This window comes from Sciurus vulgaris, assembly GCF_902686455.1.
Source record: "Sciurus vulgaris genome assembly, chromosome: 7".
Classification (NCBI taxonomy): Eukaryota; Metazoa; Chordata; class Mammalia; order Rodentia; family Sciuridae; genus Sciurus; species Sciurus vulgaris.
The window spans coordinates 88,430,509-88,456,474 of record NC_136467.1 but is presented as its reverse complement, the minus strand read 5'-3'; the positions used below and the strand labels follow the sequence as shown (position 1 = coordinate 88,456,474).

At 36.6% G+C, this 25,966-nt stretch overlaps 1 protein-coding gene across 2 annotated transcripts in view; it reads left to right on the top strand.

Moving 5' to 3' along the window:
* CD109 (CD109 molecule) overlaps window positions 1-25,966 on the top strand; it is a 142,764-nt gene that overhangs the window by 86,334 nt on the left and 30,464 nt on the right. For both annotated transcript variants that reach the window (XM_079146499.1, XM_079146498.1), the window contains exons 17-24: window positions 6,937-7,011; window positions 7,451-7,511; window positions 8,815-8,956; window positions 9,850-9,967; window positions 11,741-11,854; window positions 13,383-13,601; window positions 14,366-14,510; window positions 18,064-18,240. In XM_079146499.1, coding sequence (XP_079002625.1) covers window positions 6,937-7,011; window positions 7,451-7,511; window positions 8,815-8,956; window positions 9,850-9,967; window positions 11,741-11,854; window positions 13,383-13,601; window positions 14,366-14,510; window positions 18,064-18,240 — 1,051 coding nt within the window. The remainder of the gene's footprint in view (window positions 1-6,936; window positions 7,012-7,450; window positions 7,512-8,814; window positions 8,957-9,849; window positions 9,968-11,740; window positions 11,855-13,382; window positions 13,602-14,365; window positions 14,511-18,063; window positions 18,241-25,966) is intronic.

Genomic DNA, 25,966 nt, shown 5'->3' with positions numbered 1-25,966 from the left:
GTGTCTCTGATTTTACGGTCCTTTTGGGAGAACCTCACCCAACAGGGAGGAGTCACCCGGTGGGGAGGTCTCGCTGGTCGGTTTTCCTCCCAGAGGTTCCGTTCAATTCACAACTACCGCCTGGGCTGGGCAGCCTTCTTCTGCAATGTTCCCAGGGACCCGGACCTACCTCCTGGGCCTGGAAGCCTCACCCTTCGCAAACGAATCTCCTCAGAGAAGCTGCCTGCAGTCCTGGAGCCTTCGCTCCGCCCCTCAGTTTGTCTGTGGGGTCCTTCCACCAAGAAGCCGTCTAGGACCCTGCTCTGCACTTTACGCCTGGCTATGCAGCCCCTCCTCTGAGCAGCCACCTGGAGCCCCTTACAATCGCTCCGAGTCCCAGTGACCCACCACACACCTTTTCCTCCGGCAGCCACCTGTTGTTCCGTGTGGTCGCTCTAAGACCAAGTGACCCACCACGCACCACTTTCTCCACCAGGCAGTCACCCAGAGATCTGGTGCGTCACGAGTCCCAAGAACTCACTATGCACCTTCTTGTCCCGACTGCCTCCCGTAGCCCTGGTGTAGTCACTTTGAGCCCAAGCACCCCGCCGCGCTCCTCCTCCTTCTCCAGACAACCCCCCTATGTTCAGGAGCGGATGCTCTGGGACCAAACCACTCACCACGCTGTTCCACCGGATAGCCGCCCAGAGCCCTGGCGCAGCTGCTCCAATTCCAAGTGACATGCCGAGCCCGTATTTCTCCTTCTCCTCTGGGCAGCCCCCTGTGTTCAGGGGTGGTCACGTTCAGTCCAAACAGCTCACCAAGCACCTTCTCCTTTGGGCAGCCTCCCAGAGTGCGGGTGGGTTGTGCCGAGTCCAAGCGCTGTGGTGAACAGCCACCTCTCCAATGCACCCAGCTGTCTGCTATCACTGCTCCGGCGGGGGGAGGGGCGCCTCGCTGGCAGTTCTACTTTGCAAAGATCCCTGCTTTCGGGGCTACCGCCCTCTCCGGGATGCCTGCGCAGTGGGAAACACTCACCCGGCTGCTTTGAGTTGGTCCCAAGTCTCTCAATATCTCCTTTTCTTGAGTCCTGAGTCCACGCTGCTCCTCCGGATAGCCGCCCGGAGCCCTGGCGCAGCTGATCCAATTCCAAGCGACCTGCCGAGCCCGTATTTCTCCTTCTCCTCTGGGCAGCCCCCTCTTCAATGCTCCCAGCTGTCTGCGATCACTGCTCCGGCGGGGGGAGGGGCGCCTCGCCGGCCGTTCTACTTTGCAAAGATCCCTGCTTTTGGGGCTACCGCCCCGTCCAGGACTCCTGCCCCGTCCGGGACGCCTGCCCAATGGGAGACTCTCGCCCGGCTGCTTTGAGTTGGTCCCAAGGCTCTCTATATCTCCTCTTCTTGAGTCCTGAGTCCTGGAGCAACACGAAACGCAGCCACCCTCTAGTCCGCCATCTTGAATCCCCCCCATCCCATTTATTGATTCTTGCTTCGATTTCTTGTTCTTTGGGAGTCTGATCCTAAGCCAACATGATGAAGATTTGGGCCTACTTTGTCTTCTGTTAGGTGCAGGGTCTCTAGTGTAATTCCTAGGTCCTTAATCCATTTTGAGTTGAGTTTTGTGCAGAGTGAGAGATAGGGGTTCAATTTCATTCTGCTACATATGGATTTCCAGTTTTCCCAGCACCATTTGTTGAAGAGGCTATCTTTTCTCCAATGTATGTTTATGGTACCTTTGTCTAGTATGAGGTAATCATATTTATGTGGGTTTGTCTCTGTGTCTTCTATTCTTTTCCATTGGTCTTCCTGTCTCTTTTGATGTCAATACCATGCTGTTTTTGTTACTACCTCTGTAGTATAATTTAAGGCCTGATATTGTGATGCCTCCTGCTTTACTTTTCTCACTAAGGATTGCTTTGTATTGCATTATTTTAAATGTTTAGAGGAAATTCATTAGTTTCTCTGAGTGTATAAGCCAATAAATAGTAAAACCTCCAAATAAAAAAGAATCTGCATGTACTTGTTATGTTGACCAAAGCTTATGTGTTTAAGTGTCTTCTCTGTCTTATGTGACAAATACCATTTACGGTCAGCTAGAACTAGTTCTGGTGGTCTATTGTAGAGTACAGTGACCATAATTAATAAAAATGTGTTATACACTTAGAAGTTGCTAGAAGAATAGATTTAAATGTTCTCACAAAAAAAGTGGTAAAATTGTGATGTGATAGATGTGCTATTTAGTTTGATTTAATTATTCCATGATATATAATAGGTACATCAAAACATCACATTTTACCCTACAATTTATACAGTAAATATGCCAATTAGAGTTTTCCTCATTTGCATACTATATTTTAATTTAAGACACTAAAAAAAATACTAGGAAATTATGCCCTAGTGAGTGAGACTGGCTATTATTAAAAAGACAAAAATAACAAGTGCTGGTGAGGATGTGAAGAAAAAGAAGGCTTGCATTTTTTGGGGGATATAAATTAATATGGCTGTTATGGAAAACTATATGAAGGTTCCTTAAAAAATTAAAAATAAAATTACTGTGTGATCCAGCAGTTCTACTATTGAATACACATCCAAAGGACATGAAATCAGTATGTTGAAGAGACGTCTGCACTCCATGTTCACTGCAGCACTAATTGCAGCACTAATCATAATAGCCAAGAAATGGGAACAACCTAAGTGTCTTCAGCTGATGAGTGGATAAACAAAATGTACATCTATGCAATGGAATACTGTTAAACTATAAAAAGATGAATTCCTGTCATTCGAAGCAACAAGGATGGAACTGGGAATGATTAAGTGAAATAAGCCAGGCACAGAAAAACAAGTACCACATGATATTACTCATATGTGGAACATAAGAAAGTTGATATCATAGATATTGATAATAAATTGGTGGTTACTAGATGTTGAGGGGGTGGGTAATGGGAGTGGTGAGTCAGGTAAGGTTAATCAGTGGGAAGTAAGTTACAGTTAGATAGAAGCAAGATCTGTCGTGCTATTGCACATTAAGTTGACTATAGGTAATAATAATGAACTATGCATTTCAAAAACTAGGAGAAAAAATTTTGAATGACCCACCGTGAAGAAATGACAAATGTTTGAGGGGATCAATATGCTTAACCTGATTTAAACATTATACAATGTATATATGTATGAAAACATTTCTGGTACCCCATTTATATGTACATTGTTAATGTTTTTTCATATCAATTAAAAAGTAAATTTTAAAAAGAGAAAGTACTAGGAAATTGACTTGCACAGTTCTGGATGACAGTGGATACTAGAGCTTGAGATAATTTTGAAATGCTCCCTATTTTCTTTATGTATAATGTTTATAAGTGATTATAATCTCCGTGTTATCAGGAATTTGCAATGCATTGAAGGAGCAAAATCGGGTTACTCTGCAGAAAATTACAAACTGAGAAGTATATGAATGTTTAGAATGACATAAATGAATTCCATATTAGTCATTTCATTTTTTATTCACACATTTTTGCTGTATCTTTGTGTACCATTGTGAGTTTTAATCTAGATTTTATAACCTGTCCATTAATTGATTCAGCACAGTGATTAACTACGTAGCAGAAGGAAGGATATGTATAGTTAGGCTGATTTGGCAATTATATTGGAAAATTAATTCACTTGTGAAAAATTATACATTTTCTTCTGTTTACAGAAGTAATTTTTCTCAGCTTTTTTTTTTTTTTTTTTTTTTTTTAGGAAAATCCCTTTAAAACCAATTGATCAATCTTTTCTCTTTGACTTTTCCTAAATTCACATTATCCTTAAGTCTATAGGTTGGGAACTGGGGTTATGCTTCAGTGTTAGAGTGCTTGCCTAGAATGTGCAAAGTGGGTTTGATCCAGCACCACACACAAGGAAAGTCTATAGATCTGTGTTTTCTTTAACTGAATATAATTATATTTCTTACTTTACAGTTTTCTAAATATGTTGATAAATATATTATTTCATGTTTTTAAGTTTAGCCTACTCTTTTTTTGGTTTCTTTTTCTTTCCATGGACTAGATCAAATTTTATTTGAGAAGTTATGCATTCTAATTCAGATTTCATTCACTCATGATTGTACCCATAGTTATTTAATATTACTCATTTCTTGAGTTATCAGTATTATATTTATATCTTCATCTAATGAGACAAGTCTTTAGTGTGCTCTCATATCCTTTTTGTCTGCACCCCATCTTCTCTTCCTCCCCTTTCCTGGCCAGATAATGGTGCTGTTTACAGAGTTTAATGATATGTTATTATAGATTACCATTTTAATCTATGTTCTTTTTTTCAGTTTTTATTCTGAAAATTTGTATCCACCGTTTCTTTCTTCCCATTTTATTTTCTTTCCTTCTGAGACTCCTGTTATCCAGAAATTGACATTTCTACTTTCATCCTCCATATCTCTTAGTTTTTTGTTTTATGTTTTCTATCTCATTTTCTGTAGTTCTCTGAGAAAGATCCTCAATTGATTCTTCCAGCTCTCATATCACTTATCACCTTATCGATCCTTCTTTGAAAGCTTTTATTATTTCCTTTGTGCCAGCTCTCTATTTTTATTTTTGTTTTTATTTTTATTTTGTTATCTATTATATTTTTAGTGTCTATTTTTCTTTTGGGTCATTTTTTATTTCTTCTTTGTGTTGCTAATATTGCTCCTTATCTCCTTATGCATATTTACTATGCTTATTTTAAATTCTTTTCAATAATCGTGCTTCATATGTCATATGTTGTCTAGTTGGATGTTTTTCTTTTGGGTAGTTATACTCTTTGGGTAGCTAGTTGATGTGGCATCTCCTCTGATAACATCTACTGGGGAAACCTGAATAACAGGCTTCAATTTTTGGTGTAGGTCCTGGGAGTTTAAAGATAAAGGAGGGGGTCGAAATTCATGGACTAGAGAATTAGGCTTGATCCTGTTTGCTACGTGCTTCTATTCAGAGTTTTACTTGTAAACATTTAGGGAAAAGCAGCACCAGGAAGAGATTATGATCCAAGCCCTGAGGCTTTGGAAGAGGTGGGGAGGAAGGGTCTGGCCATGTTTTCCTCACACCACAAGTGCCCACCTGCAATTATCCTTGGGGCATCTGCACAGGTATTCTAGGCTGCTGCTGCTGCAGCTGCTGCTGCGGCTGTTGATCTTGACAGGAAAGTTGCAAGGAATGATTTTCCTGAGGCAAGAGGAGAATTATAAAAACTTTCCCCATCTGATCAGTCTCCTGATTACCCTTTAGCTGTCTTCTGCCTCAGACCGAAACCATTTGCTTCCTTCCAGCACTGGTTCAAAATATCCTCTACTCTTGGGATTTTTCCCATCTCACTCATTCAAATTTTGTTTGCTTTTATTATTTCTCCAGAGTTGACTCTGGAGGAGGGAGTCAGGAGCCTGTGATACCAGACTGTGTTGGCTTCCCTCCTTTTTGTTGAATGTGTTGAGAGTACAAGTATACTAGATCTTCCAGGAACAATTTTTAGGCATTAGCCTTCCCACTGTTAGCTTGTGCTGCAGCTTTGAAATGCTTTTTGTTGAGGCAGTGAGAAAAGGAGAATTTCTTTATGTGATAGATGCTGCTTCTTGAATAGCAAAGAAGTTGGCTGATGATGGACTGAAACTCTGAAACTGTGAGCTCAGAATAAACTTTTTATCCTCTAAATTGTTCTTGTTTGGAATTTCGGTCACAATGACAAAAGCTAACACAGTGCCAGATCATCATGTTTGCTTACTGTGGATGTATCTGTGGTCATTAGCATATCTGAACACAGAGGCTGCAGGTGTTTAATTTCATCCTAGAATGAGTTTTTTCAACTTAGATTCTTTCCTACTTTTGTCTCAGTTTGTCTTGGTTAATGCTAATATAAATAAGGGAGAAGTATCAATACTTACTTAAAAAGACATGATACTTTATTTTTTTTATTCTAGGAAAACATTTGTGCCATAAAATTTGCCATTTTTGCCATTTTAATGTACGATTCAGTGGCATTAATTGCTTTGCAAAGTTGTATAACCACCACTGGTATTCCAAAATTTTCGTTGTTCCAGAGACTCTGTTTTCAGACAGTAATTCCCCATTTTTTCTTGCCCTGACCCCTGGCAACTTCTAATCCACTTCTGTCTTTATGAATTTGCTTAGTCTACATTCTTATGTATTTATTCTAGACATTTACTTATTTCTTCCACCTTTTGGCTATTGTGAGTAAAGCTAGAACGAACATTGCATAGAAGTACCTCTGAGTCTTTGCTTTTGGTTCTGTGGGTATGCACCTAGGAGTGGAACTGCTGAGTCATATTCTAATTACATGTTTAACTTTTTGAGGAAAAAGAGAGTTTACCCACTCTTTTAACCTGTTTTTACCTATTCTTGCTAGCTGTTTTACCTATTCTTAAAAAATAATAACACTGCTAATGTGGCATAAGCATATATTATCTTATTGGGGTCATTTGTATTGCTTTGATTATCAGTAAGGATGAATATTTTTTCTTCCTATTAATAATTTATATATTTCTCTTTTCTGAATTGTCTGTTTAGGTTATTGAAAAAAATTAGGTAACTGATATTTTATGGATATATTAATTGCCATCCAGTTTAACCCATTTATCTCTGCCAGAAGTATGGATTATTTTTAAATCTGACCTTTATGTGTTGATCTGTCAGTCAGTGACATTTAAGTTCCTCCTGGGCAAAACTCAATTCTGAACTCTCAGAAATTTTGGATTGTTGAGCAAGGTCAAAATAAGTTTAAAGAAGAAATATAATTCCAACCAATTGAATCATGAACAAAGCATTCACATATTCTTTACTCCTTGATTTGTGTCATTTTCAAGTTTGATAAGCACATGGGCTATGACTAATCTAAGTTACTTCTTAGAAATGATTCAGAAGGCAGAAAACATTGACATAAACTGTTCATTCTGTGTATTTTATCTTCTTTGTAGGTGGTCCATGACTTGGAACTTTATAACATAGGATATTATTTAGGCATGTTTATGAATTCTTTTGCTGTCTTTAAGGTATGTTAACTTTGCTATATAATTTGAAGACCTTAGTATCTTTTACTATATCAAACGCTTTCAGAATTAATGATCATTTTGAAATGTTAACCTTTTATTAGATGTGTCACTGAAGTGTACTGTTTCATAATTATAATCGTAGATGGAAAGATAATCATCCTTTCATTTTTGAAAGTAAATGGAAAATTCACTGTTAGAGACAGAAATGGAATTATCACTAAACAAATATTTTATTTTCTTCATATTACTTTCTTTGACTTTGAAATGGCTGTTCATGCATGTGTGAGAGAGGGAGAGAGCGGGAAAGAAAGAGACAGAGAAACTGTATGTACCTAAGTTCTCAAAAATGAGCCAGAGTGAGTTTAGAGTGTTGGAGACTTCTGTGATTAGAGAGCATCTAAATGTTCATTTTAAAAGAAAATTGAATTATTTTTTCTAGGAATGTGGTCTCTGGGTATTGACGGATGCAAACCTTGTGGAAGATTATGTTGATATGGTTTGTAAGTAAAACCTGGCAATATGCTTCAAAATGGTTATCTTTTACATCAGACATTTAGTATTACTTTATACAGGTATGGATATTTTCTGGTTGAACATGAATATTGTACCTTAAAATGTGTGGAATTTAATAGACTTGGAAGTACATCTGGGCCATGACATGAAATGTTCTTCTGAGCTCCTATCTTTGAAATGAATGCTTTTCATTTGTTTTGTGTAATTCTTTGAGGTGGTTATATTATGAACATATTGGTTCCAATTTGTATTGCAAGCTGTGCTATTATTTGGAACTAGTTCAAAGGAGAAACATGTTTTTGAAACATTTGTGTTCTCTAGCTTTTTGATGTTCACTCAGAAATAGCCCAGATGCCAAAAGTAAGTTCTCTCTTTCTGTCTCTGTCTCTGTCTCTCTCTCTCTCTCACATACATACCCTTTATCCATGGAGTTGGCCACTCAAATAAAAAGTATACTTTTACAAAGAAGTCATAAAATATTTTGACTGAAGGAAATGTATACATAAGGATGATTAGCTGTAGAAGTTACCTCTTTTTTCAGGTAAAATTGTACTAGTGTCATCTTGAAAGGGTTCCAGAGCTATCACAGTTCCTATCCCTGGATTCCTAGTTCCTGTCAGGTGTTCTGAGTTCCTCTGTACTCAACCCTAGGCTATTTGGCTTTGCATTGGTTCTTGCCACACATTGAGTCTCTGTTCTGAAGCTTAAAAGATATTTCATAGTCTTGAAGATTTATGAAGTTTTTATGATATTTATGTATTAAAAACATGTGCTCTACTTAATTTTCCTCATACAATTCTGTCTTATAAGTCTTCCAAGCATCTGTCTTTATCCATTTTTCAGTCTCTATTTTTATGCATCTTGCTCATCTCTACTTATCAAATCCTGCCTGATGCCCATTATAGTCCTTTTTTAATTGTTAGCACTAAAGATCTAAAAAGAGAAGAGTAGAAAAGTTATAAAAGGTTTAAAAATATACTTTTAAATACTTTAAAAATTCAAATTAGAAATTTTAGCAACTGAACTCTAAGTAGTTTTTTAGTTATTGGTCATCAGGGACAAGAAACATTTTAAAAAATTATTTCTGGCTCTGAGATCACTGTCCACGTGGTGTTTGGTAAATCACTTGACTTCTCTGCCTGTCAGATTTCTTATCTGAGAAAATAAGAGGGTTGGAGAAGACAGAAGCTAAAATCTCCTTCAACTGGGAGGATCTGAGCCTCTGCACCAAGTTTACAATTCATTTTCTCTGTGACTGTTTCCCTTACCACTATCAATGTTTGTTTTTAGATGATACTGCCGAGTATGCTGAGAGGTTTGTGGAGGAAAACGAGGGATATCTAGTAGATATTAATGACTTTTCTTCCGTTAGCAACCCACGTGTAAGAAAGCATTTTCCAGAGACTTGGCTTTGGCTAGACACTGATATGGGGTAAAAATTTATAAAGTTCTTTGTTCACATACATTTTGCTTAGTATATGTTTTAAATAAGTTTTGCCCTCTTTCTAGTGTTGATGAAGAACTCAGTAGATTTTGTTTTAGGATATTTATCAAATCTAACTAATATTTAATAAAGTCACATGTAAATTGTGATAGGAGATTATCAACAAGGAGAAGACAGTTCTCTCTCTTTTTTTTCCCTAATGAAGGGTGATTTTAACTTCATTTTAACTATTTTAACTATGAAGTCTCATAGTTCTCATTGGAGGAAAATGGCGGGAGTTACATTTGTTGCCACTGGGTGAGAGAAGTAGTTGTGACTGTCTCGTAGGCACTGGCAATGCTGCTACTGATACTCATAGAACATCCCCAGGAGAAGGAGGGGAGTGGGTGGTGGAAGGAATTCAGTTTAACTGCTAAACACTGTGCTACCTGATACCCGATGAGATAAATTATGAAGTCTATACAGTAATTTATAGACAGCTATTTAGGAATACTCAAAATAATCTCTGAAAAAAAGACAGTATTTACAGGGATGTAGAAAAGTAACTCTTCTTCAAATTGAGAAAAAATTGGAGTAGAGTTTGAAAATATGTATTTATTTTCTATACAACATTTATGAAAATATAGTGGTCATTCTGAAGATATAAACATTGTAGAAAGAATTTATTGGAATTTGAATTAGGATGCGGTTTTATGACCTTATAATGACCTATACCTTGAGAACTTGGAATCTCCTTTTTTTATGCTAAATGGTTTTTAAATTTAGATACATAAATGATATAGAAAATTAAAATTCTTCTAAAAATAGTTAAAGTTGTGTTGACTTATTTTAAAATATTTCAATCTTGGGTTTTGTGATTTTTATGTTTGTCTTGATTTCAGATCCAAGATTTACCAGGAATTTGAAGTGACAGTACCTGATTCTATCACTTCTTGGGTGGCTACTGCTTTTGTGATCTCTGAAGACTTGGGTCTTGGACTAACAACTACTCCAGTGGAGGTACCATATGAAAGGGCTGCTTTTTACTGTTACAGTACCATGAAGCTAAGGAAGTTCTAGCAACTCAGTAGATTTTTAAAAAATGATTGCTTATAATGTTTATCATAGTTTAGATAATTTTTTGGTTTTTCCTTTCTGCTTTTTATCTGTTTTAAATTTTAGAAAGAATGTTATATTAGACTGTTAATTGGTAAGTCTCTATATTGAGATTAGGATTAAAAAAGTTTATTTTGGATGTGACCTAACAATTTCCAATGGCCAGAACAGAGAGAGGAGAGAGAATTTCCATGTATCCTTCAAGGAAAAGCACAACTTCTCAGGATGTCCCCTATGGACATTCCATCACATCTTGTTTCTAGTTACTAAGCAGAATAACATGACTGCGAATGGCCAAAGATCAATACTTCTCACTTCTGTTATTTGTAAAGCCCTGTATTTATAACATATTTTGTTTTGCCTCTTTAGCATCTCAGAATGAAATTTATAGAATGTATAATGCACCTAATGTATACAGTGTCAAAAAAATTAACATGATGCCCTAAGTGAAATACTAAGAGAAATAAAAAGAGCACATGATAACATGATATGTACTTCGATATGTTTGTGATCAGGCATTATTGCTCTAGAGATACAGTGACATTTAAATGCTTATGCCATGCCTGCAGTCACCTTGTGGGCAACAGCTATAAACATGTACATGTATTGTTTCAGCAACTCAAAATCCTTGAGTGGCGCTGCCTATGGGGATGTAAATTTCTGAAATGGTGAACAACTTTTGGTAAAGTTACAAACAAATCAAGATGCATTCTTCTCTTAATGTACAAAATAGTTGTATTTAGAAGAGTTTAATGTGCTCTATATGTATATATTGGAATTATGTTGTAAACTTGCATCATTTTAAATAGGTACTTTATTTATGTGCATATCTAAAGAAACATTCAAGAATCCTGAGGAATATGAAACAGTCTTTCACTAGGAAACAGTCCTTCACTGGGAAACAGTCCTTCACTGGGTCTGTTCTGAATATTGCAGACCTTCATCCACTAAGTGCCAGTAGCACCCTCCAATCATTGTGATGACCTAAGACACCTTCACAAATATCCAAATAAACCTCTAGAAGGAGTTACTGTTGCCAGCATGACCATTGACTTAAACTAAGCCTCAGAGGCAGGGCAAGGGCTCGGCCTCTCCTGTAGGACTTGGCCAACATTTTCAGAATTGGACCACTTGAAGGAAACACATGTGGATGTGTGTGTAGAAGCAGACTGTCACCAGGCCTGTACTTGTGTTGAGTTTTACCACACTAGTCCAAAACAGGGACTGTTGATTTGGGCAGTAGCTTTCAAAGCAGATCATGGGGTCAACATTGCATAACCAAAGAGCAACTTGCTTTGGTATTAGACAGCAACTTGCTTCTGGTTCCTCTACTTGCCCATACCATGAGGTTCTACTAGTGACAGAGACCCCGAACCTTACTTTGCTATTTAATAGGAGCATAGCATCTTCATAGAGTTGTAATGATTAAATGGAATAATTTGTGAAGTGCCTAGTTCCTTTCAGGCTTTCAATAAAGTGTAGGATTAATTACAATAAGTAACATAAAACAAGTCAACTTGCTATAATTTATTTGGGATAAGTTGTTATTTGCCTTCTGTTGGTAGGCAGGTGGACATTTCTAGGTGGACTTACAGGCGTTGTGAGGATTGTTTTTAATTGTGTATAATTAAAGCATTTGACCTGAATAAAAATATATACTCACTGTGTTCTTTTCAGCTACAAGCCTTCCAACCATTTTTCATTTTTTTGAATCTTCCCTACTCTGTTATCAGAGGTGAAGAATTTGCTCTGGAAGTAACCATATTCAATTATTTGAAAGAGGCCACTGAGGTAATATGTTCAAGGTTTTGTTGCTTGTTTATGTTTCGGGAGAAAACATGTGGGGATTAGCCTGGGTGGTGTTTGGACATCTGTGCTTCTAGACTTGCTGTACCCTCCTGGGAAGTTAATATGAATGGACTTTGTCAGCTATTTCTTCTGTAGTAATGTCTAGAGAATTGTCAGCAGATCTGTGCATTTCCTCCTTAATTCCCAGCACAGGTTCTCCCCTTCAGCCCTGGTCCTTCCTTATGGTCTTGGAGGCATGCCTTTCTCCAGTCTGGCCCCCGCCCATGTTTCCCCTTGGTCCCCCACATCTAGAATGTGTTGTCAGTTCTCACTCACATTCTGTGCCCAGTGCAGTAGACAAGGATTTATCCCCTGCAGGACTTGGCTTGGAACTAAGATGCCTTTCCTGAGGAACCTTACCTGTTCTATTATGTTTACATTCCCCCTTGTTATACAGTGTATTACACTTTCAAGGATTTATTTTTTGAGTCATGTGCTTTGTATCTCTTTAGCTAGTCAGTTCCCTGGAAGGCTGGGACGAGGGCCATTACTTGTGCTGTGCCCACAGTAGTGTTAACCAAATGGCTGATATTTCCCCCCCAGAGTAATAGGGAATGAAATTAACTAATCAGGATATGTAATTAATTTTATTGTATGGAAATGATATACTTTTAAAAGTACTATATCTTTAGAATGAAATGTTTATTATTATTATTAGTATCAGTATTACTGCTACCACTACTTTTGGTACTGAGGATTAAACCCAGGGCTTTGCTCATGGTAAGCACACACTCCACCACTGAGTCTTTAAAATTTTTAATTGTACTTTTTTTTTTTAATGTAGTCAGTATGGTACAGTGTAACAAACAAAAGATTTGGAGTCAGAAGGCTCAATGTCCAATCTGCCCCATACTAGCAAATAACTTAATTATAGTTCCCTCATCTATAAAAAAAATGGGAATTACAACTATTATCTACACAAAAGTACTTTGAAAAGCAGATGAGAAAATACATTGGTAAACAATTTGTAAAATTTAAAGTCTAGAGAAATGCTATTCTTGATGAGACAAGCAATTTTGGCATTATTTGCAAAATTTACAACCAAGATAGATACACTTTAGAATTGATGTCTGAGTCACACTTTGATGTCATAGCATCTCATCCTGTGTGTCTCATTGTTTTCTAATGGGACCCGTGTCTCTAGGGGAAACAGTTAAATCAGGCTTCTGGTGGTACCGACACCACGGTTCTATGTACAACCATCGCACTCAGTGGCTTTGCATAGTGACAGAATTTAAGATTAATGAAAGGACTAGAAAAGGAGGTAAAGGGTGCCTTTCCCCCAGATATCTTGAGGTAGAAGGGGAAAGCACATGAATGAAGTTTTTCTTTTCATCCTCTCATTGGCTGAATCTTTGCCTCATCTTTCTCTAGTTTTGAGCTGCACAGATTTAATAGCACTTACAATGGTGGTAAGAGGCTTTGCTGAGAGCACTTATTATAGCAAACCATGGGTATTCTTTTGTTCCAGGTTAAGGTAATCATTGAGAAAAGTGACAGATATGAAATTCTAATGACTTTGAATGAAATCAATGCCACAGGACATCAGCAGACCATTCTGGTTCCCAGTGAGGACGGGGCAACTGTTGTTTTTCCTATCAAGCCGGCACATCTGGGAGAAATTCCTCTCACAGTCACAGCCATTTCACCCGCTGCTTCTGATGCTATCACCCAGAGGATTTTAGTAAAGGTAAATATTTGGAGTCCAAAATAAATGAAATAGGAATGTGGAATTGAAAAGGACAAAGAAAATGGTTTTTCTCTTGATTAAATTTGTTGGCAAACCTAGGACACCTTTTCCTCAATCCTCCTAGTAATGCCTGATTGTTTTCTCATCTCTATGTAAAAATATAATGTATATGCTTAGAAATAATTACCAGTATCCTCTTTAAAATGAATCAGTATGGTGAGTCTCGAGACCACAAAGTCTCGTTTGTAGTCACTTACATCTTTAGTCTTTGTTACACTGGGGTCCTATAAATCATGGTCAGGTTGATAAGTAGATTTAAAATTTTGTAATTCTCAGTGCCTGTAGAAGATATTCTGTAGACTGTCTGAGAAGACGTTCTGCAGAAAAAGACAAGCCAGCTCAAGATGAGCACTTGAGTTTTGTGGTTCGAAAGCCCTCATTCTGAATCTCTGCCATGCAAAATGTGATTTTGGATAAAGTATTTGCTCCCTCTCTTTTGATAACAATAGAACCTACCCCATAAGTTTTTTTTTCTCATCACGTTTTACCTTTCGTGTTTCCATCACATTCCATGAAACTTTTTGTCTAATTTAACTAGATGGTAAACACTTAACAGATTTGAAGGCAGAATCAAGAGTGGTAATTACTTATCTAGCTGTACACAAACTATAGAATAGGCCAGATGTTTTTCTTCATATCTACATACAGTTCTCTGTGAATTGATGTGCAGAGACCATGTTAATTGAGTTCCTTTTTTTCAATAGGCTGAAGGAATAGAAAAATCATATTCACAGTCCATCTTACTAGACTTGACTGGCAACAAACAGCAAACTACCATGAAAACATTGAGTTTCTCATTTCCTCCTGATACAGTCAGTGGCAGTGAAAGAGTTCAGATCACTGCAGTTGGTAAGAATATATTCCCATATACTGATTTATTTGTACATAATCATATATATTGTTCATTTATTTATACATGTATTTTCTTATTTAGCCCTAATGAGAAGAAATTGTGAGAGTTTTTAATTGGTTCCAACTGATAGATTATACTAGAAAGGTTAGCAAACTATGTATCCTAGATTAGCTTTTCTCAGTCTTCAATGTGCTTATGAATCAACTTGGGATCTTGTTTGAAAGCTATCTGGGTGGAAGCTGGGATTTGACATTTCTAACCAGCTCCCAGGTATGCGATGGCAAGTTTCTGGCTTGCAGACCACACCTTGCAGACCACTCTGCTGTGGCTGGAGGGAGGGACTGTTTCTAAAATCAAAGCTTCTTAGCTCTTGACCACTGGTGAGTATCAGAATCTTCTGTGAAGCTTTGTAAAGACACAGATATCTGTGCTTTACTCTAAACCAACTGTGGTAGAATTTCTTGGGCTGTGGGTAAGGTGGGTACGGTGATTGTGATAATCAAGGACTGTGAGCTACTGCCTAGAGCAGTTAATTCTCTGCAAGACATAGGTTACCTTGAGGATTAGAAACTACCTAGTTACCTCTCTTAGTTACCTTAGGACCTTGCAACCTAAAATACTTTAGAATTACACACAACTTTTACACACTGGTGTCTTTGGGTTCTCTAGAGAAACAAAATCTCACACCAATCTCATCCAGAAATACCCTTGCAGACACACCCAGAAGCAATATTTAGTCAGGGCACCCCTGTCCTACTTATAAAATTAACCACCACAAGTGGTTTGTAAATTATGGCTTGTAAATTATGCTTTAAAAATAACTGTAGAAAATGGTATTAATTAAAGACATCTAAATAGTTTGTTAGGCCTTCAAGATGTCAGGCTTTCAGACTTCTTTTAAATCTCACCTACAGGTGTAATATTTATAAGCACAAAGAACTAATCACTGCACAGAGGACTTTATTTGGAGCCTTAGATATAATTCTTTAGAAGAATCAAATAAGCTCTCTGTTTAAGGGCATTCTGACTATGCTTCTCTCACAATGTTGGTATTTGTGGAGATGCAGTAGAAATACAGTGGGGTGCAGTACACACATGTGCATGTGCACACACGGAATAATTCTTGAATTTTAAATGTATACCACCACTCCCTAAATAGAAATGAGCCTGTCCTATCCAGGGTCACAGAAATACTCTGAGATTTAACTTTTTTGCAGAATGTAAAGAATGGGTTTTCAGGTCCTATTTTTATATGATTAGAACACCCACTTTGATGTTCAGAATGTATAAATGTTAGCTTGTTTCTTTGGCCTTTGAGATTGTAAATTTATGTTTATTTTGAATATTAAAAATGTAACTTTTCAGGGGTAGTAATGTGAATTGTATTTATTTTTCTGTGTTAACATCTTATGTTTAAGACATTTTGGCATGGCTGCATCCTGTTCATATGAAAGAGGTCTTCTCTTTTCTGTATTCATTTTTGTTAGGATCAGTTTTTCGCTAGTTATTTGGACTTGGCATGGTATAAGTTTTCAAAGTAAATTGACATAGAAGAATACTCTTCTTCATATAATTTAACAATGGTAGGGGTCAAAATTAAAAACTCAATCTGTATCTGAATTTACTTATTTCCTGAGGGTGTTTGAGTGTGGGTACAAGAGACTGTTGTTAAGTACGTGTTTTGTTTCATTTTAGATTACTACCTGTGAAGAATATTCCCAATTTTTATTTCTACTTTGTAGCTGCTGAATAGAGGACTTGTAAAACACTACCACCCCTGTTTTAAGATATATCATTTCTCAAGTATTTGTAGTATGTTAGTAAGAAATAAAAAGTTCTGTTCATGTGAAGAATACTACTCATACAGCATTTCTTTCATGTTTAAGCATGATGGGTCTTCATGGTCCGTTCCTTACATTTTTGTTAAAGATTTAAAGAAGAGATATTTTTTGCCTAATTTATGTCACGTCTTTTTCATGTTTTATTAACACACGTTAATGATATGATTTAATAAGTCACTGTGACATTTCTATACATGCATATATTGTACACTGATCATGTCCACCCTCCCTTCTACATTTTCTCACCCTTCCCTCTCATTTCACTGCCCCCAGTTCCCTTCTCAGTCTCTAAAAGGTTCTCCTTATTTTCAGGTCTTTTTTTTAAGTTTCTGCATGTGAAAGAAAACATGTGATATTCTCTTTCTGTGTCTGAATTATTTTATTATCCATTTTCCTGCAAATGACATGATTTCATTCTTTATAGCTGAATAATATTCCATTTTGTGTATATATCTGTTTCTTTATTCATTCATCTGTTGACACAAATAGGCTGATTCTATATTTTGGCTATTGTGCAATAAACATGGGTAAGGAGGTGTCTCTTCTGTATGCTAACTTCATTTTCTCTGGATATATACTCAGGAGTGGGATAGTTGAATTATATGGCAGTTCTGTTTTTAGTTTTTTGAGGAATTCCCATACTGTTCTCCGTAATGGCTGTCCTTATTTACATTCCCACTAACAGTATGTAAGGTTTATTTTTTCTCCACATCCTTGCCATCATTTACTTTTTAAATTGTTTATTTTTTGATAATAGTCACTCTAACTGGGATGAGGTGTAATCTCAATGTACTTTTGATGTGTATTTTTCTGATGACTGAAGATGTTGATCATTTCTTTCCATGTATTTTTTTAGGTGTTTGTATTTCTTCTTTTGAAAAGTGTCTATTTAGGTCATTTGCCCATGTAAATTGGATTACTTGTTTGTTTGTTTTTTTTTGTTGTTCAGTTTTTTGAGTTCTTTATATATATTCAGGATATTAAAACTATCAGGTGAACAGATGATAAAGATTTTCTCCCATTCTGTAGGGTTGTCTCTTTGCTCTATTGTTTCCTTAGCTTGTGCAGAAGCTTTTAAATTTGATATGATCCCATGTATTAATTCTCGTCTAATAGCTCAATGTTTCCTGAGCTGTTAGAATCCTACCCAGGAAATCATTACCTGCCAATGGTGTTTCCTCTATATTTTCTTCTAGTAGTTTTAAAGTTTCAGGTCTTAAGGTCTTTGATTCATTCTGAGTAGATGTTTGTACAGGGTGAGAAATATGTGCCAAGTTTTAATATCCTGTATGTGGATATCCGTTTTTTCCAGCACCAATTATAAAAGAGGGTGTCTTTTCTCCAGTGTATTTTATGTTTTGGGCACCATTGTTGAGAATAAGTTGGCTGAAGATGTGTGGATTTAGTTCTGGGTCCTCTCTTCTTTCTGTTCCTTGATCTATGTGTTTATTTTTATGTCAGTGGGCTGTTTTTGTTACTGTGAATGTTACATCTTTGACTGAGCTAAAACTCTCCTAATTTATCATGTAATTTACAAGTTCAGTACCACTGCATTATTATTTTTCTGGTCAGGTAATTTATGTAAATCTTCTACTCTGTTCTAATTGCTTCGGTGACAAATACCTTCTGTACTCAGTGGAAGACTTGCCACCAGCAGATAACTGTGACTGCCTGTTGATTGAATGGATTGTATGTTTTGTGTTTTCAGGAGATGTTCTCGGGCCTTCCGTCAATGGCTTAGCCTCACTGATTCAGATGCCTTATGGCTGCGGTGAACAAAACATGATCAATTTTGCTCCAAATATCTACATTTTGGATTATCTGACGAAAAAGAAACAACTGACAGATAATATAAAAGAAAAATCTCTTTCATTTATGAGACAAGGTAAACATTTTAGAAATATGCTTTTATTTGTAATAAGAAGTTTATTCTTCTTCTTTTTTTTTTCCCAAGCAGGGTTCACCCTAGACCATATTTTAGCCTAGGTGGGTATTGTACTGGTGTGTGATGGTGGGACCAGATGGTGTTGAATGTGCTAGAAGTTGTTATCATCCTTCCTGCAGTTGACTGTTCACTAACTGCAGCTAAGGTGTTGGTAGTGGCTTAAGCAGGTCATTTCTAGAGGGGTTTGTATTATAATAAGGGATCTGAAATTTAAAACTCTTTAAAAATCTAAAGGAATGAGTGTTCATTTATTCAGTACCCATTTATGGGGATCTCTTAGTGCCAGGGTCAATTCTAGGATTGAGGGAACAGAGGAAGTTGGGGCCTTTCCTCTCAAAGAATCATGGTCAATGGAGAAGACAGAGACATGTGGTGGGGACCTTCTCACTGCATTTAAAATGTTCATCAGATGGAATTTAGGAAAGAAGTGTTTGTATGGAGAGGACCTTCCAGATTCTCAGAAAATGGTACATTGGTAATGACTCTGCCCTGACTCTGAGAGGTGGAACTATTTAGATACCAGATGACTTGGCCACTTGCTAATATCAACAGTTACCATGATTGAGAGCTTACTATGTGGAAGGCAGTGTTCTAAGCACTTTACATCTAATATCTCATTGAACACTTATAGTGAGTATTAGCATGACCCCATTTTTACAAATGAAGAAGTAGAGGCACAGAAAAGTTAACTATCTTACCCAGAGTCATGTAGAGAGTCAGTGGCAGAACTGAGATTTGGACCCAATATCTGACTCCAAAGTCTATGCTCTTAGTATGCACATCTAGGAGCAAAATAAAGAGTTCTGAGATATTTTTGATAATAATTATAATAATAATAATATTAATAATAATACAAATTTGATTTCCTGGAATACTCCAAGAGCCATCCCAAAGTTACAGTTTCAGTTTTTGCATTTCCTTATTAGGTGACCTTTAGCAAGATCATTGTGTGACTGTTTTTTTCTGTGTGATTTGTATGATATATGTTGTCCATCAAACTCATAAATATTTGAATGGTTTATACAAAATGATTGGAAAATACTTATTCAGTATAATCTTAGAAAAGTATAGTTTTATGTTTTTTGTTTTTTGTAATGAATGAGTTGAATGTAAAGAGTGGCAAGCAGTTAGCTGCTTTGTTAAATTTTACATAAAAGAATTGGAAAACTCAGTAAAGACTGCTTTGATGTGAGCTTTTCTTGCAGGTTCCCTTATTACCAGAGATCTATTTAACCTCAACTAAAGTCTGTGTAGTAATGGTAATAGCAACTACCAGGTTGGAAAGCCCTGCACATGTTTCATGTAATTCTAGGAGGTAGATGGACTGCTATTTCTTTTATAGATGAAGAAATTGAGGCACAGGGAAGTTAACTAACTTACCTGTGGCTTTTCCAGGTCATCTGGCTCCAATGTCCATGATCTTCCTCAGAATATTGCAGGATAATTCTAGTTTGCAATGTTCTTAGGTTGTTAGAAGCAGTGGGATAGAACAGAAGGCAGCCAGGAACTGGACCAAGGTGCTAGAGTACCATTAATGTAGTGAGTTCTCAAGTGAAGGTTCTGATAAAATGGTAAGAGAGAAATGTGGGGTCCTGTGGACAAGTAGACACCAAAGGTTTGAATCTGCATTGTTGGATTACAACAGTGTGAACTATTAGGTGTTGAATCCAAGTGGATGAGGTAGTGTCTGTATCCAAAGATGTCTGTGGGATAGAATGGTACAGACAAGGCTGAGTAGGAGTCAAGGGGTTACATCAGGAGCAATGCAGTTCATGACAGGACAAACCAAGGGAGATGAGGATTTGGAATTAGGGCTGACTATGACCTGAATTCTGAGTGAGGAGGGAAATTCTGGTGTATTTTCCTTTAGATTATGGCAAGGTCCTGCAGACACTGACTGGTTCTCAAACCCAGGAGGTGGTTTGGCCCTCTAAGGACTCATAGATCTAGCATTTTTTGTGTAGAGTTACCCACTTAAAATTGCTATCTGTTATACATATATTTGTGGATCAGTTTTATTTTAAATGCATACATATAAGAACTGTTTATTTTCCAAATTCTATCATAATTTGGTTTAAGAAGTGCTATTAGAGCTCTCTATAGCATATTGTGTGACATGCTAAAAAAATGTGAGATCTTTACACATTGGTATATTAGTTAAACTTAAGAAGATGAGTTAAAATTATTGAGGATTGTCATAATTTAACTCTGCACCTTTAAAAAACAAGATCTGTTTTGTATTCAAGATTTAGTTTGTTTGGTTTCAAGAAGAGAGTGCATTAGAAGTACACTGGTGTTTTATAATTTATTATATTCATTCTTTGTGATATTTTAATGTAGTGAAGTAAAATAGTTCAGAAAATGCCAAATAATTTCATATTTATATATGCTTTATGAAGTTTGGCTAATCCAGTATTAATGCTTTTAAAAGACAGGATAAATTTTAAATAGTTTGAAACATTTAAGGAATGATAACATATCCTTTAAACATAATTTGAGCTTGTGGTGTAGATACTTTACTCTGGGTCAGCAAAGATTTAAAAAAATGACTGATCCAATTCTTTTTCAAAGAGCTCTTGCTCCAAAAGCAGAGCTGGTCCCTCAGGGCAGTCCTGGCCAGATTGGTGCCAAACTGTACTTTTTCAAAGTAATCCTCTGGATATCTCACTGATTACTTGGGAACTTTCTTCAGTTTTGTTGGTCGTTAGAAGGTGCATAGCAGCCAGAGGGCAAAGAAATCTTTGGTTTTTTTAGTGCCAAACCATCCTCCAAATTGTTCAGACCGATCAGCACTACTGCTGTAAGAGAAGCCTGTCTCATCTTGGGAGAAAGTGGAGTCCAGGGGTTATAGCATTGGCTATGGGGCAGTCAGAACGAGGCTTCTGCCTTGGGCTGGTTTCCTGCCCTCTTGGACCCTCAGTTTTTCCACTGTTACAGTTGATTTGAGAATGAGATATTTTAGCACTGTATTCAACAGTTAGTACGTCAGCTGTATTAAATTGGTTCTTTCTAACTCTGGAGTTAGGGTTAAAAGTTAGCAAACAAATTCAGTTTCGTCTACCTCTAAAAACAAATAAGAAATCCTCCCACATCTCTCCATCTCAGTGTTAACTGTTCCATTCTAATAGCATAGTTACTCATCTGGACTAATCCGTTGATTTTCTAAGTAATCTCTTCAGTGTGATCTCCATATGTTATAAAAGGGATCTTTTGAAAATTCCTAGATTATGTGATTTTCTTGCTTGAGATTCTCCGGTGGGCTTCTGACTTTGACCCACCAGGTCCTGAGTGAACTGGCTTTGTCCTCCATCTTTCTCCTCAGCTGACACTGCTCTCTGTTTCCCTTTCTGCAGTGTCTGGAGATTTGCTAGCTTCAAGCTACTTGCTCTTCCTTCTCCCAGAGTGCTCTTCCCTCAGATCTTTCCATGACTGTCTTCTTTTCATTAGTTAGCTGTGTTTTCATCAGAGTGACATTCCCTGATCATTTAGTGACTCTGATTTACATTACTTCATTTTTTTTTTTTTTGTTAACATTCTTTAAAATTATCCTGTTCATCATCTGTCTCCTACACTTGGGAGAATGAACTCTGTGACAAGGTTCAACCATGTTTTCATTGTATTGCTTTATGGTTATCTCAGTAAATACCGAATGGATGAATGAATTATCCATATTAACTAATTTGGGTTTTAGATTCACCATCTTCATGTGGAGATGGGCCTTGAAGATTTTTGAAGTGCTTCCACAATGTAGTAATTGTCTGTAGACACTAAAGATTGTACCTGGTCTCGATGTGTTCTTATCAGCCAGGAAATGTGACCCATGGTTTCAACATATTCCCCTTTGATCTGGTGAAGTGACTGATGGAAGTTAGCAGAATGGAGCTCCCTAAATACATCATCTCACATGCTAGTCCAAATTACATTTCAAAGTGGTAGACAAAAGTTTCCTGGTATAATACTTTTCATTATGAAATCAGACACTGATTTCATAATGAAATCAGAGACTGTCTTTTCTTTTGCCATCATATTTGCCCAAGTCCTTTAAATATAGTGTAGTTGTTTTTCTTTTTTAAGAAATTGAAGTGGCTTTGGTGTGAGTCATGATTACATTATTTAAATGTCATTTATGAGCAGCGCATTGTTTTACTTAAATCATGCTTGGCCCAGGAACCTGTAACCTGACCCATTGATTTTTTTGGGGTCAAAACAACAGCTACATCATTGAATGAAGTGTGTGTATTTTGTTGTTTAAAAAAAACAAAAAGCAGAATCATAAAATGAAAACCGTTTCTGATAAGGACTGGAAATCCTGAATCTATTAATTAAAGATTTAAACCTCTCATTTTCCCCAGATATTCAACTTGTAGTGCCTGCAGCTCATTTTTTTCAAGTGAGACTCAGACCAAGTCTAGTTGAAACACATTATATTTTTATGTATTGAAATAAAAACAGGAAAAAATGGGCTTCAGAATTCTGCTGCCTTTGGCCATCACAATATGGCTGGAGGTAATAGTGAAGAAGCTGGAGGAGAAAAAACCATAAACATCTTTATCTCATCTCAAGTCAGAAGATATCTTTATCAGCTTTTGCTAGAGAAAGTGCTTCACATAGTAACAAAGAGCTGATTTTACTTCTTTTATTTACATATAATTTTGATATTTAAGGTAAACTAAGCCAAACTATATTTTGGAATGTTACCTGTTTTTTTTGGTGCCGCTGGGGTTCAAACCCAGAGCCCTCCTGTATGTGAGGCAAGTGCTCTACCATTGAGCTCCCTCTAAAGTCCTGGAATGTTAATTTTTGATGTGTTTCTGTAAACAGTACTTTCATCTCTATCATGATAAATTCTGAAGATTTTTTTATTCATGGTTAGCCCAAAGAAAATTCATGACCCTGAAAAGTATATGCCTTGTTTGGTCATTTATAAACAGTGCTTCCTGGGTCATTATCCTAAGTCTCTTGACTTCTTTCTTTTTCTTTTTTGGTGTTGGAGATTTGAACCCAGGGCCTTGTGCTTGCAAGGCAAGCACTCTCCCAACTGAGCTATATCCCCAGCTCTCTTGACTTCTTCCGTATTTCAATTTTCAGAAGCTTCTGACAATTCTGCTTATGCTATTACTTTCCAATAAATATATATATATAATTCAAAAACATATATATAATTCATATATATAAACATATATATATATAATTCAAAAATATATATATAATTCAAAAACAATACTCTTATTTTTCCATAAACTTTTGGAGAAAAAAAACCCACGTTTTTAACTTTCTTATCTATTGTGATGAAAAGTCAGCAACTCAGGTGACTACACTGGAATGTTGAATTGTTTTATTAACAACAAAAGCTACAGCTCCATCAACAGTACCTTTTTCTGCTCATGGAGTGGAAATGATGCCTGATGTACTAGAATGCGCTAGGACAAACAGCTAAGGGTTTTCCCAACATGCATGGCTGGTGTGTCGTGAGGAGGGAAACCTCATAGGGGACTCCCACACAGAGAGTCATATAAGTTCTTCTCTCTGGATTCTGCTTGTTTCCTTTATTTTTTCTTGGGAGTAGAGCTGGAGGTTTAGACCCTCAGGTTTATCTAAGTCAGTTCACGTGGCTCCTCTTTTCCTCTGGGCTGGCTGCCCCTAGTGGAAGAATGGCGCTAGTTGTTGATATTAACAGGGAATGTTGGAGGTCAGCCACCTGAGGGGTAATTTCCATAAGCACTGATCTCATCTCCATGATCTCAGCTCTCTGACCAGTTTTACAAGATCTCATACTTGGAACTGCAGTTGTTGATGTGATGTGGGGGCTTGGAAGTACATGGCTTTCTCTCGCAGAAGAACCTCCTGTAATGATGGAGGGCCCCAAACGTCTCCTCTCCCCTCCACTTCCCTGTTAGATTGAGTTCACAGTTGAACTCTGGCTATCTGGTAGATTTAGTCCTGAGTTGGAAAATGGGGGAGAATGTCTTATACTCGTTTGCTAATATTGTTTGTGAATATTAAGAAACTATTCTGCTTATTATTATTATTCTTATAATTATTATTCTCTGTGATCCCTGATTGCCTCTGAAAAATGAAGAACTTCTATGCTGTTTTTTTTTCAAGATTGTATAAAAAACTAAAACATGATAAAATGAACTACAGTAGTGTTCATAATAAAGCTCATTGTTTATTTTTTCCATTTGTATTTGTTTTTTGAATATGCAGAAAAATAAAATGTTGCCAAAAGCTAATCTTATTTTTAAAAGTATTTTTAAAGGGATGTCTTTCCCTCTCCTTTGTCTTCTCCCTACACCCTGTGAGTAGCCTACTTTATTAGTTTCTTCTTTTTTTCTTTTTGCAAAAAAAATAAAAACCCACATATTCATATGCTTTTTATTTCCTCTTTTTTATTGTACAAAAAGTTCCATACTATATATGCTATTTTAGATTTGAGCCTTTTAATTTAAAGGTATGTCCAAGAAATGACATTGGCTTACTGAGATATTCCTCTTTCTTTTTTCACAGTTGCATAGTACTTTGTTGTACATAGGTACAGTTGTTTATTCAACCAATTTCTGATATGGCACTAGGTAGTTTTCAATATTTTATAATTATAAATAATGCTAAAATGAATAATCCGCATATATATTTTTATGTTGTTGGAGGCACATCTCCAGGGTAGATTACCAGAAAGGGGGGATACTGGCTCAAAAGGAGAAAGATATTCTCCTACATAGTCGGTGTACCATTTTGAATCTCCTATAGTGATGAATGAATACTGTCTTCCTTACAGAATGAGTGTTCAAACTTTTGAAACTTTGCTAATCTGATGAGTAAGATATGGTAGCTCACTGTAAGTTTAGTTTAAATTTCTCCTGTGATGAAGCTGAGCATTTTTCATATATTTAAGTTCATCTTTTTATCTTTGTGATTTGTCTTCTCTTCTTGTCTTTTTGTTTGCTTTTTTCCTATAGGACTTAAAAAATCTTTTCCATAAGTTTAAAAAATTCTTCATATATATATATGTAATGTCAACATATAAATATATAAATAAATTTATTATTTATGTTAGTTATTTATCCATTTTATATGTTGCAAATACATCCTTTTATTTTTTTCAACTTCACTTACAAGTGCTTTTTTTCATTGAAGAGTTTAAAATATTTTTTAATAGTCAAACTTTTCAATTTTTATTTTGTCATATTTGGTGCTTAGAAAACCTTTCCCACACTCCAGTCAGAGACCAATGTCTATCTTTTGCTGAGAATTTGCCATGTAAAAAGTATCGTGCTAAGGGCTTTTCATGCAGTGTCATGTTTAATCATTGAAAGAGTTCTGTGAATTATCTGGAGCTAGTTAGACCTTGGCTAATCCCACTTTCACTATCTACCAGTTGTGTGATTGTGCAGGTAGTATTTTTATCCTCTGAGTTCAACCTCATCATCTGTATAAAGAGGATAATAGTAGCATCTACACCACAGGGTTGTTGTGAGAATTTCCTGAGTTAATACTTGCAAAGGACCCTGAGCAGTTCTTGATACCTAGTCAGTGTTGAATGAAGGTGGCCTATTTAATTACTGTACCATCACTTCAGTTGTACATAATCATAATCTAATGTTCCCTTCTTCAAACTGAGCAAAATTGTTATCACTTTACATGTTCATATTCCTTTTGCTGTTAAGTC